Source organism: Nycticebus coucang, chromosome 2 (assembly GCF_027406575.1).
Source record: "Nycticebus coucang isolate mNycCou1 chromosome 2, mNycCou1.pri, whole genome shotgun sequence".
In the NCBI taxonomy this organism is placed as follows: domain Eukaryota; kingdom Metazoa; phylum Chordata; class Mammalia; order Primates; family Lorisidae; genus Nycticebus; species Nycticebus coucang.
The window spans coordinates 164,815,539-164,835,615 of NC_069781.1; the positions used below are offsets into that span (position 1 = coordinate 164,815,539).

Sequence of the window (20,077 nt, forward strand, 5' to 3'; positions counted from 1 at the left end):
GCTCCCCCAGAGCCTGCTCTGCACCCCCTTTTCCCTTCTACTCCATCCCCATGGCTCTCCCAAGGCTTATCATGAACATGTTCAGTCACCAAGCTTTATTTTTGTTTTCCAGGCAAGGTAGCTTTTGAAACAAATCCAGCTTTGAATCCCCTTACCTCTAAACCCATTTCCTCCCCCCCAACAAAATGGGGGCTGGCAAGGGTCAGCACCAATTCATTTCACCTCTTCACTTACCAGATTTACTAAGAGCACAGTCGGTGCAGATCCCTGTCCCCCACCCAGGAGCTGCCCTCATGGGGCTTCCAGGCAAGTAGAAGAGATTAAATAAATGATTCCACGACATAATAAGGATGCGATAAATGGGTGCAATATCACAATGAATAAAGGTGGGCCTGGGAGATGGGCAGGGATTTGTCCAAGGCCCCAGAGTAGGTGGGGACAGAGGACATTGGAAGCCAGCAATCCAGGGATGCCCTAGGAACAAGGTGGCATCTGCCAGGGCTGAGCTCCAAGCCTGGGGCAGAGGCACAGGGTGGGGTGAGGATTGAAGGAAATAAGCCTGCTAGTGGCTCAGAGAGGAAGACTTCAGGCAGGCCTAGCTGACACCTGGCATGCCCCAGAACTCACCGGCCAGCAAGTGGGAGCAGGAGGCCCTACCAAGCTGTGTCCCCCTCTGCATGCTGTCCTTTGCCTGTGGCAGAGTTCCCCTGCCCAGCCTTGCCTCTGTCCAGCCTGTCTTTCTGTCCTTCCCTGACATATCGTCTACCCTTCTCTGCTCGTGTCAGCCCTCCGTTGCCGTCTGCATGTCATTCTCTGTACACGCCTGTCGTCGTCCGTCCTCTTCACACGTCTGCCTGGTGCGCCGGCCTCCCTGCGGCCCTCGGCCTTCCTGCAGCCCTGCCCCGCCTGCTGGCCGCCGCGTGGGTGTCGGGCTGGCGGTGAGCAGAGGGGCGCGGCTCGGCCCTCCCCCCTCAACCCGCGCACCCTGTCTCGGGAATGACCCGGGCCGCGGCGCAGCGGTGGTGAGGCCCCGGAGCCGCGCCGCCGCCGACGGGGGCTCGAGCCAGTGACGGTGGCGTGGGCGGCGGCGCGGGGACAACAGGCTGCGGGGTGGGGCTGCGACAGGGCAGGGCCAGGGCCAGGGCCTGGGAAGCCGCCGCTGTCGCCTCGGCCAGGGATCGCTGGCGGTAGGTTGGCTCGGCTCGGCTCGCCGGCCCCGCCCCGCCCCGCCCCGCCCCTGTGCGCCCAGCAGGCCGAGGCGGAGCGGCGCGCCCCCCGCGAAGCCCCAGCCCCAGCCGAGTGCAGTGGCATCCGAGCGGGAACTGGAGCCGGAGCGGGAGCAGGAGCCGGGGACAGAGCGGGAACCGGAGCTGGAGCCGAAGCTGGAGCCGGCACTGCGGCGCACGGAGCGGAGCGCGGCAGCCAAGCCGAGTAAGGGGCGAGGGGCCGGGGGCTACTCTGGGGAGGGGTCGGGGAGGGGGTCCGGCCCCCTTCCCCCGCGCTCTGCGGCGGCTCGGATGAAGGCACACACCCGGGGGCGCCCCGAGCCTCTCCGCGCCGAGCGGGCGGATGCGCGGTCCGGAGCGGAGTCGCAGCGCGCTCGGAACGGAGCGGAATCCCAGGCGGGCCACCAGGACCCGCGCGAGCCGAGGCTGACCCCGAACAGGGGCCGCGGGAAAGGGGAGGTCTCTGGGGCTCCGGCCTGACCCGAGTCCCAGACGGGCAGTCTCCTCATCTCCGCGCCCTCGGTTTCGCCCCTAAACAACCCACCCAAGAAGGGGAAACTGAGGCTCACTCTCGGCTGCGGTGGGAGAGGAAAGGGACTGGGGCTTTGCAGAGTTTAGAGCTTGGACCACCCCATACCCCTTTGAGCCAAGGAAGTTTTACCCTCCGAGAGGCGGGTCACCCGAGCCATGCCCCTATTTCAGTGTCTGCCGCGGTAGCATATCTCAGCACTCAGGCGGGGAGAGCAAGCGTCCCCTATGCACCTTCTCCCCATTTGGGGCAGACTTTTCCTTGGCTCTGGAAGAGGGACCCGAGGCTGAGTCCGAGGCGGTGGCTCCGACGCGATGCGCAGCGCTGAGCGACATCGCCGCCTCTCCCCAGGCGCCCTCGGAAGCTGAGTAGTGCCCCGCTCAGCCCAGCTGACTCTGGGCCCTTCCTCTCTACCCATTGGGCTCCGCCGTCTGAAGGCTGATGAATGGGGAGGTCCCAGGGCTGCCCTCCTGATCGGGGCTGGCGGCTGAGTTGTTGGCTGGGCTCAGGCTTGGGAAAGGGAAGGCTCAAGCGGTCAGTGTGAGAGGCGTGGTTTTCAGGAGCCTCGTCCTGGGTCTTGATCCCCAAAGTCCCACGGGCATCTGCCGAGAGGATGCCCTTCTGGACTTTCTCCTCAACCATCATGATTGCTCTACTGGAACAAGTGACTTCACCACCCTGTGCCTCAGTTTCTTCACCTGAAAAGTAAGCAAAACTCTATTATAAGCAGAAATACGAAAGGGCTTTGGAACCAGAAGGTGGGTTTGGATGACTTTGGGCGAGACACTTAACTCCTCAGAGTCCTGGTTTCCCCATCTGAAGTGTGGAGAAGGTGAATTTGGGGGATTAAATGAGATGGTGCTGGTGGGGGGCCTAGCCTGGAGCCTGGCACACAGCTAGTACTCAAATGCTATTGGCTATAGGTGCATTTTATGAGGTGCTCAGCACTGGTAGATGCTGAGGAGCCAGGGAGACATAACGCCCCCCTCCTATCTCCTCCTCTCCAAGGAGGCCTTTGAATCCCCCATGGTCTACAGACATCTAATTGCAAAGCACAACTTGATTCTTGAAGCCCGCCCTTTCTCAGCTGCTCCCTCTTCTGAGACTGTCTGCACCACATCCCAGTTTCCCCTCTCTGCTCTGAGACCTCCCTCCAGAATGGAGAAGCCTTCATCTGATTGTAGGGGGATTCCTTTCCTCTTCACCCAGCCTGCTCTCTCCTGCCCCAGGCAGGGAACCCCACGTATTGCTCACAGTCTGTATAAGGGAATTTGCTCACCTCCATCTACTCGGGAACTTGGAGGCTCAGGGAGAATTGCTCTCCCTGAGGAGTGATCCGGCTGTCAGGCAGCTTGGACATGCCTGTCTGATGGTTCAGACAATGAGAAGGGCAGGGAGAGAGCTGAGAAGTCTGAGGCATCCCAGCCTTGATTCTTTGCTGACTGATCACAGGTGACTGTTCATCCAGGAGACTGGAGCGTGAGGTACCAGAAATGATGAATCTCGGGGAGGACATGGAGCTGGTGACTGACTGAAAGGTTAGAACCTCAGAGCCAGGCCATCCCCAGGAAAGGATCAGCCCCAGTCTGTGCGGCTGGGGCCTCAGGACCAGAGCAGAGCATACCAAAGCCCATGGGCCTAGAGGAGGATGCTAGCGTTCTGGGAGGATGTAGATGTCCAGGAGCACTGGTGGGAGGAAACCATGATCCAGCTTGTGGACAGACATGTTGACCTCTGGCCACCTGTGGCCCAGCTACCCAGAACTGGGAGAGGGATTTCAGATGAGGAAGCATGTTCACATGTCACTAGGTGGGTACCTGGTGAGACAGACAGGATGACCTGCCTCCTCTGGGCTCCTGCTACACAGAAACTCCCTCTCTCTTCTTCCTCTATAACCTCCTTGCCCTTACCCCATTCACCTGCTTGAGTGTCACATTCCTACATCTTCTATAATCCTCTCTCCTCATCTTCCCAAAGGAGTTAATCAGAAACTAATTAGGTCTGTGTCTACTGGTCCATACAGTATTTGGAACACCACTAATAGGGAATGTGATGGGAATATAGGCTTTAGCATCAGTCTTTGAGAATATTCCACAGGACACCCTCAGGGAAGTCTTTGCCCTATGAAGTGCTCAGAGCACAGGATGAGGTATAGGAAGGCTTAAATCAGCTCTCAGACTCCTAAAGGGAGAATCTGAGGCCAGGAGGACTTCTGGATCTGTTGGCAAGTGAGTACAAACAAGAGTTGCTGCTGAGAGCACGGGAGCTGCACTGCCTGGGTTTATAGCATGTATTCTGGGCAGATGACTTATCTTTCAAGGCTTCAGCTTTCTCTTGAAGATGGAAATAAATATTACACCTCTCCTGGGATAGTAGAAGAACTGAAGACATAATATAAAGAAAAAAATAGGAGGGTCCAAGGGACCTGTGCCAGTGGCCCTGCTGTGTGGGCATTATGAGTTTGCACGGCACACACGATGCTTCCCACACATAAGCATCCCATTTTTGACTTCTAATAGCGACTCTCTGACTAAGATACTATAATTGTCCCCATTTTACCAAAGAGAACACTGAGGCTCAGCAAGGTTAAGGGCCATCTCACTCTGCTAGATAGAATACTTAAATCCTCACTATGACTCATCATAATTTCACATTCATTTTGTAAAATTGATAAGCAACACACTGTAACTTAGATGGCATGTAATTAGTTACTGGAATGATTACTCCTTGCATAACTTCAATCATTTTATGTCTAAGAACTGAAAAAGAATATATTACCTGTCCACAGGCTATAGAATTTTTACAGACACCTCTCATTTTTTTCTGTTCAAATAGTAATCAAACTGATGTAAAATAGCAGCCTCCCATTTATTACCTACACTTTTCTCTCGATTTTCCTAACATCTGCATATCTTATTCATTTATTTATTGTGTGATAATATAATATGAGCTCCTCAAGGGCAGGAACTTTTGACTGTTTTGTTCACTATGATATTCCAAGAGCCTAGAATAGTACCCAGCACTTAGTATGCTTTGCAAAATTATGAAGTGTTTTACAAACATAAGATTTGTTATTGTTATTATTTTGCTAAGTGTATGGATTGATTGAAAACAGCACATGAAGGTTCACAGCAGAACCCATTCCTTCAAATATTTGGTAACTAGCACTTACTTAAGTGCCAGAGATAATTTGATGAAGGTTATAAACAATGGAGATTATGTTCCTAGTATCTTAATAAAGCTCCGTATCAGTAAGTTCAAAGACAAGTTGGCATTTAAACAATCTTTTTGATAACAAAGGACATAGTCAAAGGCAATTAAAGTAGCTTTAAAAAACTTTCAATGAGTTAAACCATCAGTCACTTAATTACTTTTTATTTTATCACAAAAGGTTTTTTCAAATCTTCATTTTAATGATTTTTCAGATTATCAAAGTCAGGCACGTTCATTGTAGAAAATTTAGAAAATCATAAAAAATATAAAAGAACATAAAAATCCTCCTTAATCCTACTACCACCCAAAGAGTATAAGGACTGTGACTGTTTTAATCTATTTCCTTTCTGATCTTTTTTGCTATGTATGAATATACTCTCCAAGGATTTTTTTTCTTTTATCAAATAAGGATCATGCTGTATACACAGTTCTATAACCTGTTTTTTTTAATACCTTGAAGTTTTTTTCCTCTTCACATTATACTGAAAGTCTTTATGTTATTAAAACTTCTTTACAAACATGACTTCACAGCTATATAATATTTCATTATAAGTGTGTGCCATAGTTTGCTTAGCCTAACCTCCCTTATTGGACATTGGGCTTACCTCCCATGTTTCACTGCTATAAATAATGCTTGTCTATGTCTCTATTGGTGTTTTCTAAATCTGCTTTTTCTACACACTGGGTCAGGACCTATTTGCAGCTTGCAGATAGACTGGTTTATGCAGTTAGACAGTAAATCAAGCCTTTTAAAATCGGCCACGATATCGGGGAAGGGCTAGCAGTTAATCCTGTAGAGGGCTATCCTAGGTAGATTAAGAGCAGAGACTTCCACACATCTCCCCTTTCTAATATCAGGATCCAGTTAGCTGTTTGCAAACTTCGGTGCCTCTTGCCCACCTTTCTGCCCCCTACTCACCACTCCTAATTCATTCATTCTTTCATTCAACCATGTGACAAACATCTGCATTAGCCAAGGTGTGTTCTCCATTGGGGAAGTTACCAGCTGGGTCCCAGCTTCCTATAAAAACCTCCTATGACAAGAGAAAGATTTTCTGCTGCCTCAGGACCCCCTCCTGCAGCCCCGAGAGTTGGCCTCCACCTTGCTGAGGCAGATGCACCCCTTTCGATAGAATTAGCACTTGGAATTTCTGATTTCCTTCCAGCTCTGAGTGATCACATTCAGGCCTACAGATCCATGGAATACCCTGTGAGATAACATCCTACATTCATTCAGAAAACAGTCACTGGGCACTTCCTATGTGCCAGGCACTGTGCTAGGTGTCAGGGGCACTGTGGTTGTCTAGGCTGTCTAGACTTGTAATCACTGCCTTTCCCATCTCCACCATCCACCAGTCACCCAAGCAGACACAAAAAAATCAGCCTTAACTGCTCCCTCTTCCTTACTCTCTACATCAGACCCATCTGTTCCTAAAATGCACCCAGCGTGTTCCTGCTCAGGGCCCTTGGCACTCTCAGCTCCTTCTACCTGGAACCTTCTCTCCCAGGTGTCTGTCCCACTGGTTTGCTTCCTCCAGGCTGTGCTTACCTGTCACCCTCTCACCAAGACCTTCTGCAGCTGCTATATCCAGATGTGCAATCCCCACCTGCACTCACTGCCTCTGTGTCTCCCATCCTGCTGCCTACAAACTCTGCGGTTACTATTGTATCTCTGTCCCTAGGACAGGGGCTGAGCTGTCAAAGTGCAGCTCACCACTCTATTCCCAGCACCCAAAGCCTGGGACACTAGGAACTTTTAATAAACACTTGAACCAGTGATGGTGGCCTCTCTCCCTCCTCTGCAGTCACTGTTGCCTCTCTTGAGGCCCCATCACCTTCTGCCACAGCTCCCACGTTCTTGCTGCCCACCTCCCACACCTGGGCTGACCTCCACCTTCTTCAAGTGAGAAAAGCTGACCATTTGATCCCCTGATTAAAATCCTCCTAGGGGAGGATACTCTTGAGGCAGAGAGCTCCTACCTCACCAGGCCCCTTCGTTCTTCAGAGTCTCAATGTTGTCATCTGTGAAATGGGGATTTATTTTTGACGCTCCTGTAAACTAGCAGCATGTGACAGCATTTGAGTGGGTGCCAGGTAAACACGGGGACATCTCATGTCCTCTCTCATGAGGTGGCCCACTCCTCCAGCCCTTTCCTTTCTGTTGCCCATGACTGAGGCTGATCACTCCCAGGTTTCTATGGTTTTGTGAGTCTGGGTGCCTCCCCTGCCACCAGAGACCCCAGCTTTCTTCCCTGACCCCCACACCCCACACATGTGCTGAGTGTCACAGCACAGCCCAGAGCAGAGGTATTCCAGGGGTGGGGACATGAAGGGGAGTGACGTGGACTCACCACACACACCATTCAGCCACTTCAAAGCCTGGAGTGCCACCCGCCCGCCCTCGAGTTCCCAGCCAGACAAGCCAGCCGGAGATGAGTCACCAGCAGGAACAAGCCTCAGATGCTGGGCTCAGAGCGAGGCGGGCAGGGGAGAAGCGACCCAGGCGTGGCCCCACAATCGCCCGGCAGCTGGGGGGCCTGCCCCCAGCCCAGTGTCAGCCTGTCTGTGCCCTCATCACTGAACCCTCACTGCAGTGCTGGTCACATGCAGGGCCACCAGGGTGGGCACTTGCTCATGCAGCTCCCCCCATATCCAGTCCTTTGTCTTGATGGCCCCAACAAAGCTCCACTCCAGCCAATGGTCTGATGCCACCAAGAAATGGTTTTCCTGCCTGGCCTCATGCAGAAATCCTGAAGTGGGGAAGGGGAGGGAGAGACCAAACCCCAAAGAGCCCCTCCTTGTGTTTTCCTGGGTTTTTGTGGGACACGTTGTAGGTGCCTGGTAAATGAATCAATGGATGCAAGCCAGGGTGCTGAGGGGTGCAGTGGTGCGTGCAGAACACTGATTGTGCTGCGCAAGGCAGGGAGAGGTAGCCCTGGCTGATGTCGGCATCATTGTCACCAAGGGTGACAAGATGCCTGGGAAGCATCTCAGCTCTTTACTCAGGCATCCTCCTCAGCCAGTTGAGCATCACTTAAAGGCAGCCTCAGCATGTCAGCTGTGCATTAGCATCAGGCCGAGCTTGGCTCATGCTGATGTTTCCACTAGCTAGTTCACAGAGGCCATGCTGACCCTCTGTGCTGATGAGCTACTAGTCTAGGATAATTTAGGACCAAGCTATCCTGGAAGGACGTGCAGGTGCTGCAGAAGCACAGCCACAGTGACTTTCCTGTCTCCAACAGTCAAGGAAGACCTCCCTGGAGAGGCCTGTTGAGCTGGGCATTGACAATTGACAAAAACATAGGAGTTCTCCAAGTGTGGAGGGAGGAATGGCAGGCCAAGGAGAGTGGATAGCCTGGGAGAATGGCAGGTCCAGGAAACAGGCCAGCCAGTGCACTGGTACAGCAGGACAGGTCCTTCCCTGCACAGCTCCTCCCCCATCTCTTCTCTGTGGAGTTGAATGGGTTTCTCCCTAAGCCTCAGTTTTCTCATCTGCAATATGGGAATGATTTTCCCTGCCTCAAAGGGCTCGTTGCACTCTCACTGGTGATATCACCTGGCACATACAGGTGTTTGGTGGATGCGAGACACACCAATAGCCCCGAATGTCCAGAAGACTTCCACATATGGAAATGCAGCCAAACTGCATTGACTAATAATTGGCTTTTCTATTTAACAAATGAATCGGAGACCCATCTTTGGAGAGTCTGTGCTCAGAAGTCTGATCCTTGAGTGCTAATAGCAACTCTGTTGCTTCCTGGCAGTTTGACTTTGGGCAAAGTGTTTTGCCTTCCTGAGCCTCCGTGTCTTCACAGGTAAAGTAGATAAGCTGTAACCTATTTCAAGGATAGGGAGCATGTCCCCATCATGACACCTGGAGGGGCTAGAGTCTTTTCCTCTTGGCTTCAGCTGCCAGTTTTCCCCTACAATGGCCGATTGGGCTTGGCGCTTTGGGGCCCACTCAGCACCCCCAAGGATGCAGTTTGGTTTCTGCAAACCAAGCAGCCATACCCCCTGGAAAACAGGAACCCTCTCTGCCTGCAGTTCCCAAAGCCTCAAGTCACTTGAGGACAAACTAAGAGAGACTAAACCAGTTCAGATCTTTAGCAGCGTGGGAGAATGGGTGACTTTTTGAAAATGTCTCCTCTATTGCAAATGGGTGTCAGAGGGACCTGCCACTTCCTCACTGCCCTAGCCATCCAGGCATCACACCAAGTTCATGTGGGGAGAGGGGAGGATTTGGGGAAGAAAGATTTTCATTCTGTAGGCCTTTACTTCTGAATAGGCCAGGAGTATGCTGGCCAACAGTGTGGGCTTTGGAGTCCAGCAGATCTGGATTCTAGATCCAGCCTATAGTTAGAAGCTGTGTGACCTTGGGCAGGCTACATAACCTCTCTGAGCTTCAACTTCGTTATTTATGAAATAAGGATAAAAAGAACATCTTCCTCTTAGCGTTGTTGGGGGTAATAGTAATAATAATGGTATGGTTTGGGCTCGGTGTCTGTGAATACCTTTCCAAAGCCAGCTATGAGGCCTTGAACTAGCCTCTCACCCTCTGCGGGTCTCAGTTTTCCCAGCACTCACAGTTTTATAAGGTGCTCAGGATGCCATGGTCTATTAAAGTGGCCCAAGGCGATGGGATCTTACAGGTTCATGAGACAGGAGAACTCCATGGTATCTGTAGTTCCCAATCAAGGCTCGCAAGAGAGATAGATATCCCCCCACCACTAGCCATGCACCACTGGGACTCCAGAAGGCACTTACCCCACCCTTGTACCCACACCCCAGAGGTCCCCCAGGCCCTGGGCCAGACTGGGCGTGTGCTCTCAAGCTCACCACTGTCTCCCCAAGAGATTGACAGTTCAGGATATGTGAGCACCCAGCCTGTGGGGCAGTGGGTGTGGTGCGGGCACCCCCAACACCTGCCTGTTTGTGTCTCTGCAGGTGAGTGAAGGGGCCTTCCCTGTGAGAAGTCAGAGCTGTGCCCCCGGGCAGGCTGGCTCCGCTGTTCTGCTCCAAGGATTACATGTCCTTCAAACGTCCCTGCCCCTGTAAGTCTCCTCCCCGCATCCTACCACTTCTCCGGGCCAGGCAAGGGCAGAGCTTGAAGTCAGGGTCGCAGAGAATGGCTTGGGATGTCTGGCCAAAGACCTCCAGGATCCCACCAGAAGCTAATGTGGCATGTTGGGTGGGAACAGGGCGAGAAAAAAGACGCCTGATATCTGCGAGTTGCTCCCCGAAAACTAAAAATCCCACTTAGGCTGATTCCCCAGTAACAGCCCTTCCTAACGTGTGGATCAGAGTTTCTCTGATGGATATTAATGGAATTTTACACACACATACAGAGACCCAGACTCCATGGCCAAATATGTATGGGAAATGCTGGGTGAGACATGTTAAAAATAGTCTTGCTACTGTGGGACTTTTCAGAGCCTTTGATATGGTGGTGTGTGATGTGAGGCTCCCATGGGAAAGAGAAAGCCTGCTGCCCTTCCACACTTAACTGAACACAGGAGTGTTTCACAGGACTGGTGTTTCACAGAACACGCTCCTTGGGGTTTGCTGTCCTAAGGAAACCCATCCTAAGCATCTCTGCTAAGAAGTTCCCTATCTTACTGAGGCTGTCAGATGATCTAGTCTGTAACAGACTTCTCCTGGCTCCTCCATGCCCATGAGTCCAGGTGACAGGCTCAGCTGGGTGCACCCTGGAGTCCAAGTCTGCAGCCCCCCTCAGCTTATTCCCCAAATGCCCACCAGCTCTGTCTTCACCAACTCACGCCACCACCCTGGCCCCGGAGTCTTTTTTACTTTCCCTGTGGTAGCCACCTGCTTCCTCCTTTGATGTCTCCTGTGCCCCCAAAACCACAATCACTTGCTAAAATTTGGGGGGGACATGCATGACTTCCCCATGTCTTCTTGATTAGTCAGGATTATGACTCTGTGTGAAATCAGGGGCACCTGACCTCAGCCGTCATCTCCCCTCTCCTGGGCTCACTCTGGGTAGCGTCTGGCCCCTCACTGATGGCTGGTAAGATCTATGCTGTTGGTTACACTCCCTGTATCCTGGGTGGGGACATCTCTTCTAAATAGTCAAACCCCGATTGTTCAACCTTTGAACACTGAAGTGGGAGGGAAGGAAGTTGGTGTATCCCATCTGGGTGGGAGCCTTTCCAGGCATACTGGGAGGATGAATGGCTGTGGGATTTATTGTCCAAAAAAATGGTGTCCAGGGTCTGGGAGGCTCAGCCTGGCTGCTGACTGCTGTGGGTACCCAAGGAGGGACCAGGTCAAGAGCTGATAAGATTATTTCTGATGGATAACACAAGCTCAATAAATTATCATGACTTTTGTGATGGAATCATCAGGAGATAAATGCCCAAGTCTCCAGCCAGGCAAGAAGGCTGCTCAGAGCCAGGAGCACCTTCCCTGAAGAGGGCTTAGATGGTCATGTTCTTGTCATTTCCTGCTGGTGAGGCAAGAGCAGCCAGAAACAGAGAAGGCTGAGAAAATTCAGGATGCCGAGTGTGGAGAGCTTTCCAGAATCTTCTGGGGTGAAGCCCAGGCCCTTGGGCACCCAGTCTGGTCCATCTGTACCGATAGAGGCCATCATTGTAGGACAGCCCTCTGTCACCTCCTGAGGACACCAGGGTGTGTTTATTGATATTCTAGCCCATTCAGAAATGGCTCCTGCACATCTCTGAATCCCCCCACCTCCGGCAGGCCCAGTACCTGGCATGCAGAAGGCAATCAATAAGTGTTTGTTGAATGAATAAATGCATAATGAAACACTCCAGAGGAGGAGCTACAGGCTGTGGGTTGGGGAAAAGCTGCAGCTCCTGACTCTGCCACCAGATCCCTCCATGACTTCGATCCGGCTTCATTTCTAAGACAAGGTGGGTTGTCCCCCAAGTCCAGTGGGTTCCAAGAGCTGAGGATCCCAACATTCCATTGACTGCTGTGTAGTTAAATCCATGCCATAGTTCTCAGTTGTATCTGACCTGTCGGTCGCTTCTGCTCTCTGGATGACTTCTCCTGCCTTGGGTTCCCCTCCTCAGAGGCTGCCTGGTTTCTTCCAGCCAGCCATTCTGACTATCAGTCTGACCATCTGACCGTCTGTCTATCATCTTCCTTGGAAGTGGAGGAGAGAAATGCTTCCTGCCCATGCAATGCTGGGCCCCCAGGCTCCAACCTCTGCCCTTGTGCTCTGCGTAGTCCAGGCCTTCACATCCTTACTGTGCTTTCAGCTGCAGCCTGTAAGCCAGCAGCTTCCGTGGCTCTGTCCCACCCCAGCTTCTTCATAAGCATCCAATTCCTTCTTCCTCCTTCCTCTGTGTGTCTGCTCTGGGCAGCCCCCTGTCCCAACCTCAGATTCAGCCTGTCCCCAAATGAACCCTTTATCTTCCCCTCTGAGCCAGCTTTGCTTGATTTGGCAGTTGCTTTGAGACACCCCCATCAACTCAGGCCTTCAGGCCAGAAATCTGGGGGGGACCCTCAGCCCCTCCTATACATACACCATCACTGCCAGCTGCCCTGGGAGACCCTGAGGTTTCTGAACGGGCTCGACAAATCATCATTGTGGCTTTGCCCCTATCTTGGCCCCCTCTTCAGATCCAATCCAGAATCGCTCATTTATTAACCAGCTCTTAGGCTGTGCCCTTGTCCATGCTGTCAAGGGAAGGTGAACTTCCAGGAAGTAGGGACCCTGCCTGCAGTGTTCCCGTGGCTTATCCCCAGCACCATGCCCAGTGTCTGGCACATAGTAGGTGCTCAGGAAACATTTACAGCTGAACAAGTAAATGAATGGACCTGAAGCAGATGCCACAGAGCAGAGGCCCTCCCTGAAGGCTTGTTTACTTGTCTGTTTCCCTAACTAAGATGTGATTTATTTGAGGGCAGGTATGAGGTCATGGATTGTAAGTTTTTGTTGAGTTAATTCTATGGAAATATGACCTTTTTTGTTTCTCCCCAGAACTCCATATGAGTTCTGGAAGGGACGCAGAACCACACGCGCTACAGACCCCTGAAAACACCAGACATAAAAACTCAGGAAGAAGACCTGAAAATGCCAGGAAGGGCCCTGACATGGACACATGCCTCTCTTTTTAAACCCTGCATTCCAGATCTGAAGCCACTCTGTGCACTTAGAAACATAACGAAATTGCTTTGACTCTCTCAGCTCCCACATGACCTTGCCAGCTACATGTGAAGATACTGAAGCCCACAAAGACTAGAAAACGTAGGGTAGGAGGCATCATCTGCTCCTGTTTGGGCTTCTCTACCTCTACTCCCTGCCAGTTTAGAAAGGTCCCAGAAATGTCTTCAGATGAAAAAATAAGCCCTGAAGTGTCCCAAGCAAGACCCCACCCCGAGGAGTCACTGCTCACAAAGTCTAGAGAGAGCACAGGGCAAAAGGAGGGTGGCAAGGTGAGAGCCACACATACAGCCCAGCTCTTCCCAGCCCCCCTGGTCCTGCGCCCTGGGGGAGCAAGATCCCAGGTCATCCGCTGACCTCTCGGAGTTGGGTAGGCAGCAGTCAGACCAGGCTGGGCTGGCTCCTCCCAGGCACTGCCCACACCCCGCCACCCCACCCAAGCCCCATCTCCCCTTCAGGCACTTCAGCCCATCCCCACCCTCACAGAGAAGGCTCCTATAGCCCCCAGCATCCCCCTCCATTTGGCAAGGAAAGAGGCAAGAACAAAAAGCGGGGAGGCAGGGGACCCTAACCCAGAGAAAGGTTTGGCCAAGTGTCTGGGAGAGGGCAGTTGGCTTCTCTGCCTGCAAGTGCCGGGCCTAGGAACAATTTTCCAGCCTTCAAAGGACTTACCTCAAGCATTGAGTGAGTAGGAAAACCAGCCTGGATCCTCGGGAAGGCCAGAGGTAAGGGAGCCTTCTCCATCTGGTCCCACTTGGGCAGGGTGACCCAGGGTTCCCCCAGGACCCCAAGCTCCAAGATCAGATGCTTCACATCCTCCTCCCACCACCAGCTGATAGCAGCTCTGTGGAGTTCCCTGGGCAGTGGGAACAGATCTGGAGAAGGAGGGGATTTGAGGCTCCAGTGGAGACTGAGTCTGTAGCAAGGCAAGAAGAAAGAGGGTGGGTAGAGACACCCAATAATCCAAGGAGAAGTCAAGTGTGGCTGGTCTCTGCCAAGCTCAGGGTGGCTGCACACAGGCCGGCAGGAATTGCAGCCTGGCAGGGCCTCTGGTGGACTTAGGTCCCACTCAGAGTCATTGTGATGATAGACGGTACTAAAGTTCTGTTAATAGTACAATCGCATAGCCACTTACCAGCTGTGTGATCTGGCCTACCTCACTTCTAGAAATCTCAATTTGATCTTCTATGAATTAGAAAAGGTAATACCACCCTTTTGGTTTGATGCTCAGATTTGATGTGCTGCAGGGAGAGTCTAGCCTGGTGCTAGGCACTGAGAAGATGCTTGAGAAACCTGAAAGTCTTCTTCTTTTGGCCATGTTTTCCCTACAAAGTGTAGTATTACCCAGGTCTTTAGTGAGGGAAAACAACTGGGACTCTGGAGATGAATTTGGAGTTCAGACGAGATGCTACTGTTCTGTTCCGCTCATTGTAACAGTTACTGCTGCAGAGACCTAGCTATCAACAAAAACGACTCAAGGGTAAGCAGAGCAAATGGTTGGGACACACTACACAATTCACTATGGCTGTGCCCAGAACAGACATCACTAATCAACTGCAGCACTCTTTGCCACTGAGTCTGAATGCAACCTCAGACTCTCTCTAAACACACACAGGCACTACCCAATGATCTTTAGCTTGTGAAATGAAACTTTTGCCCATCTTTTGCTGAGGTGTGACTTTGGAGTAGGCAAGGGAATAAAGGGAGTCACTTCAGCTAGTCATTTCTCTCTAAGCCTCATTTTCCTAAACTATAAAATGGGAGCTGATAATAGTACCCCTCCCAGAAGGTTGCTGTAGCAAATGAGATCTCACAGGTGAAGGACTTTATGGAAGCTTATGATCATTTCTTTATGTGGCTTCCTTGCTTCCTTGAAGAAGCCTTCCAAGGAAGGAGCCAGTGTGACCTTTCCACACAGAAGGAAACTGAGGCCCAAATAAATAAAGAAATTAGATGATGCAGCTAGAAAACAGTGGGGCCAGAGCTACACCCCAAGTGAGGCAGCCCAGGACTCAATTTTAGCCATGCCACGGCTGAACGAAAGGACAAGATTCGAGTCCAGTCTACTCTTTCACCCCTACACTCTGGAGGGAGACTCCACTTTGCTCCAGGACTCTGTGGCTTGTGAACATCCCTGGCTGTCTCATCTCACTCTGGAGGGAGACTCCACTTTGCTCCAGGACTCTGTGGCTTGTGAACATCCCTGGCTGTCTCATCTCAGACTTTCTCTGGTCCGACTATAGGAGTGTTCACCACCTAATAGCTAAATCTTAATTTTAAATGCACCATCATGTCATATTAGAGTCCCTGGCAAGAGGACATTCAACCTGGGCTTGGGCACTTAATGTAGTAATAATAATGGCTCCAGCTTTTGCAAAGCCCGCCCAGCTGGCCAAGTGCTTGCATGTCACTGACCCCTGGTGGCAAGCTTACTGCAGACCCCCCTACAGGGTGGCTTTTCCCCTGGGTCCACAAAACCCCTAAGGGCTTCCCCCAGAGCTGCTTTTGTTCTCTGGACTTAGACTTTCCCCAATTTTGTCCTTCCCTTTCCTCTTACAAAGGTCTCACACCCCTGCAGGCCCTTGTTTCTGGCCTCCCCCTGGACAAAGAGTGAAGCAGGGCTACAGATTAAGTGAACGTCACCCTTCAAGGCTGATAGAGGGGCTCTGAGGATGCAGGTATGACAGCTGTCACAGGTAACCTTATGGCTGGACCCCTGGTCAACAGTGCACAGGGAGGCTGCAGGGGAAGAGGACAGGGAGAGAGAGTGACAAAGACCCAAGCAGTCTGTGAAATTTGTAGTCATTGGCAGGTCTCTCTGAGAACATGGACTTGATTTGTGTATTTCTCACAAATAGCCAGGAAGAGGATAACAGTGTGGGCTTTGGGGAACTCAGACCTGTCTTGAATCCTGCCTGCGTCATTTATATACTACCTAACCTGCCGGAGCCTCAGCTTCTCCCAGGTCTAAACCAGTGATATCCGGTTACCTGTCATGCAGCAGGAGGTGAGGGTTTGAGCTAATATGGGGCCACATGCCTGGCACCATGGTAATGGCACTACATCTCCCCCAGTTAAAAGTGACTGTGGGTCCCATGAGCTGGAAAGGAGCCTGGGGCTTGGTTATATGCAGTGCGGCTCCACCATGTTCCTGCTGTAAACAGTGGTCAGTCCTCCCTGCTGTCAGGCTCCTTCCTCCACTGATTTATTCACTCATTCAACAAATATTTATGGAGCATTTGCAACATGCTGACATCCTTCATGGCACCAGGGTTATAGCCATGGACAAAGCTAAGTCCTAACTCTCATGGAGCTGACACAGTCAGAAGACACAGACCAAAACAAACAGATGCATTTGTAACATGACACATGGGGAGAAGGGCCATGAAGACAAATAAGGCCTGGGGAGATGATGAGTCAGGGCAGAGGCTCACCAGGAACATAACACTAGAATTTACTAGAAGGAAGAGAGGGAGCTGTGCAGGTGTCCAGAGGATGAGGGTTCCAGGCAGAGGGATTCAAAAGGGGGGATAGCCTTGTCTTGTCCCAGGAGTAAGGCTGGAGGCCTCAAGAGGAACAGAGGAGAAGCACAGGAGGGTCTTGGAGGTCATGGGAGGCCTATGGCTTCTGCTTACCTAGATGGAAACTCCTCATTGGAGGGGTTTTTAACTAAGAAGGGATCTGATCACCCTGGCTGTGACAGACTAGAGGGGGACGCAGATGGGAGCGAGAAGGCCAATTAGGAGATTAGGACAGTGGTCCAGGTGGTGATGACAGGGCTTTGGATGCAGAGACTAGCTATGGAGGTGACAAAATGGGGTAGATATGAAGGTGACACTATTAAGAGTTGCAAATTAATTGGATTTGGGGTGGATGAGAAAAAAAGGAGTCAAAAAGGACAATGTTTGGGTCCTGGGACATGAGGATAGAGCTGCTGTGTGCTGAGATGGGAAAGATTGTGGGCCGGTTTGGTGGGGGCCTGTGAGTCAGTATTTAAGGTTTTGACATGTTACATTGGAGAAGCTTTGTAGACACTGGAGTAGAGATGTAGGGCAGGAGGCTGTATATATGAATCCAGAGTTCATGGAACATTCTAGAGCCAGAGATGTAATTTCGGGGGCTGTCAGTGTGTGGACGTTGCTCTGTGCTGGGAAGCTGAATGAGATCACCAGGGAGCAAGTACGGGAATGCGGGAAAGGGAAGAGACGGAGACTCAGGCTGGTGGAAGCAAAATGATTTCTGCATCCTAGAAGTATTGCCAAGGGAAGTATGATCCCAGGCTTGTGACCCACGGCATCCCAAAGCCAAGTACACTGAGGGAGGGATTTTCCTGCAAACAGGAACGAGTAAGGACACTTCCATTTCCCTGCCAAGGGCTACCCTAGATTAGCTACCCTAACGCCCATCCCTGCCTACATCTGGAACCATGCCCAGGTGATTGGGAAAGGCTGGTTGGGTTCTCTGATGTTACTGAAGAAGTGTGCAGCCGGCATGCTTCAGAGACCTGGAGAGAGAAGTCGCATGCCCAGGGACCCACCTGCAGGAGCAGACAGGATTCAGGAGGGCTTCTACATCCAAGCCCTGGGCACACCCCACACTGGACCCTCTGGAAGCTGGACTACATTTTTACTTCCTGAGTTCTCTCTATTTGCCTCTGTTTGCATTCAAAGCAGCATGCCCCTCTCTGTCCCCAAATAAACCATCAGCTTCTAGGAGCTGCTCCCTCTGCCTACCTGGACCCACCTGGACTCCACGTCCCTCTGCAGCCCAGGCCTTGCGAGAGAGAGTCATTCTAGAACTTCCCTTTGTCAATACTCTAGATCCTTCAGCCTTTGGGTGGCACTTGTTTTCCCCAGGGCTGGGGCTAAAGATGAGGATTAGGGGGTTGATGGGGCCTCCTAGTGCAATGACAGCAGCGAAAGCTAAAAGACCCAGGTCGTAAAACCATTGGAGCAAGTGTGTTTCAATCATCTGAGCCTCTATTTATTCATCTGCAGAATGAGCTAATTATATCCAGTTCCTTTTGGGACTGTGACAGTTTGGTGAACACATAGGTGCTCAATGGGGGTTAATTCTTTTCTTTCTTCTTTGGTGTTTTAATCCCATAGTAACTTCTGCAGAGCCAAATTCAGTCTTACCTGCAGGATCCTCCCCAGGCAGTTCTGGGGGAAAACACATCTTCTTTCTCCCCTCCCAGGCAACCCTGGGTTGGTGTTGAGAGGATCTTGGCATGCTGGTCCACCTTCATTTGCCAGCCTCACACCAGAGGCGGGCCAGAGGCCAGATCCCAGCACAAGCACCTGATGGGATAACTCAAGCAAACGGGTTCCCCCTACCTTGCAGGTTGGATGTAAAAAGTCATCTGCTGAGCCTATGGTTCTTACCATGGGGCTCCACCCCACCTGCCTCACAGCACAGAGGTGGAAACTGAGTCCAGAGAAGGGACCAGACCAAGTCACATGGCATGTTAGTGGCTGAAACATCCATCTCCCATCCTGGCCTCACATAAAGCACTCTTTTTTTTTTTTTTTTTTTTTTGTAGAGACAGAGTTTTACTTTATGGCCCTCGGTAGAGTGCCGTGGCCTCATACAGCTCACAGCAACCTCCAACTCCTGGGCTTAAGCGATTCTCTTGCCTCAGCCTCCCGAGTAGCTGGGACTACAGGCGCCCGCCACAACGCCCAACTATTTTTTGGTTGCAGTTCAGCCGGGGCCGGGTTTGAACCCGCCACCCTCAGTATATGGGGCCGGCGCCTTACCGGCTGAGCCACAGGCGCCGCCCACATAAAGCACTCTTTCCACATAAAAGTGGGGAAATGCCCTGGATGGAGCCTGCTCCTCTATTTTCAGTAAAGATGCAGGGAAAGGGCAGCCCTCTCTTGAAAGTAAAACTGTGACCTAAGCTATGTATTTCAAAGGACACAGGTTGTCCCAACCAGATCCCTGCCTGCCACTTTCAAGGGAAAGGACAGACCGACCAGCACACCTTCCTCTCCTGCCTGTTGTAGTTCCCCACCTCTGGGAGCCAAGACACTGTGCAAATCTCCAAGCATCTGGAGTAAGAACGGGAATTTTTTTTTTCTGGACAGATTCTCTAGAGGTGTTTCGTTTTGGTAGAAATACCCGATAGCTGCTCATGAGAACCAATAGTTAAATAATTAGGAATTTCATGATCCAGTTGTTAAACCACCAGTGCCAGAAATCCACCATGATGGTAATGTTTCCACACTGTGGAAATTGGCAAACAGTACAAATCAGGGACTGTCAGGGGTCTCTGCACTTTAACCCTACTCTGGCTTGAAAGCCGTGTTCAAGTAAAGGGGGAGGGAGAAGCTAGTTCTATTCACACAGGGGAAGTAAACCAGGTTTCCTAATCTAACTACTTATTCAAACAGTTTAATCCCTTCCATCTGTTGACTCTTGAACCCACAGCCTGTCTGGGCCCCTCCTGTGTCTTTTCATTTTTTGTGGTTTTGAAGAACCCCCAGGGATTGTCTGTCTGTGCCCACCGTACCCCTGGATACTCTAGGACTGAGATGGGGCACCCCGTTAAGAAGTCAACCTACCTACTTCCCACAAGGGGCCTTCCTTCCTTCCTTCCTTCCTTCCTTCCTTCTTTCCTTCCTTTCTTCCTTCCTCTTTCTCTTTTTTTCTTTTTCTTTCTTTCCTTTGAAAGCTGGTTCACCAGCACACCACTAAATATACATACAGAACGGTGCACACATCCTTGTACAGCTATGTGAATTTTCACAAAATGAACACATGCTCCCTAGAACTCTCCCCATGTGCTCTCCAAGTCACCACTCCAGGCCAGCCATTACCTTGACCTCTGTCACCGCATATTAATTTTACCTGCTTTTGAACTTTATATATACGGAGTCATACAGTCTGCTTTCTTCTGTGTCTAGCTCCTTTTGTTCAACATTATGTTGTGATTTTCACCTATATTATAGATCA

General features: G+C 51.3%; 1 protein-coding gene across 1 annotated transcript in view; it reads left to right on the forward strand.

Moving 5' to 3' along the window:
- The first annotated feature begins 803 nt into the window (after positions 1-803).
- Positions 804-20,077, forward strand: part of BEAN1 (brain expressed associated with NEDD4 1) — a 46,131-nt gene continuing 26,857 nt past the window's right edge. Inside the window, exons 1-2 of the mRNA XM_053554111.1 lie at positions 804-1,066; positions 1,253-1,431. Of these exons, the coding sequence (XP_053410086.1) occupies positions 804-1,066; positions 1,253-1,431 (442 nt within the window). The remainder of the gene's footprint in view (positions 1,067-1,252; positions 1,432-20,077) is intronic.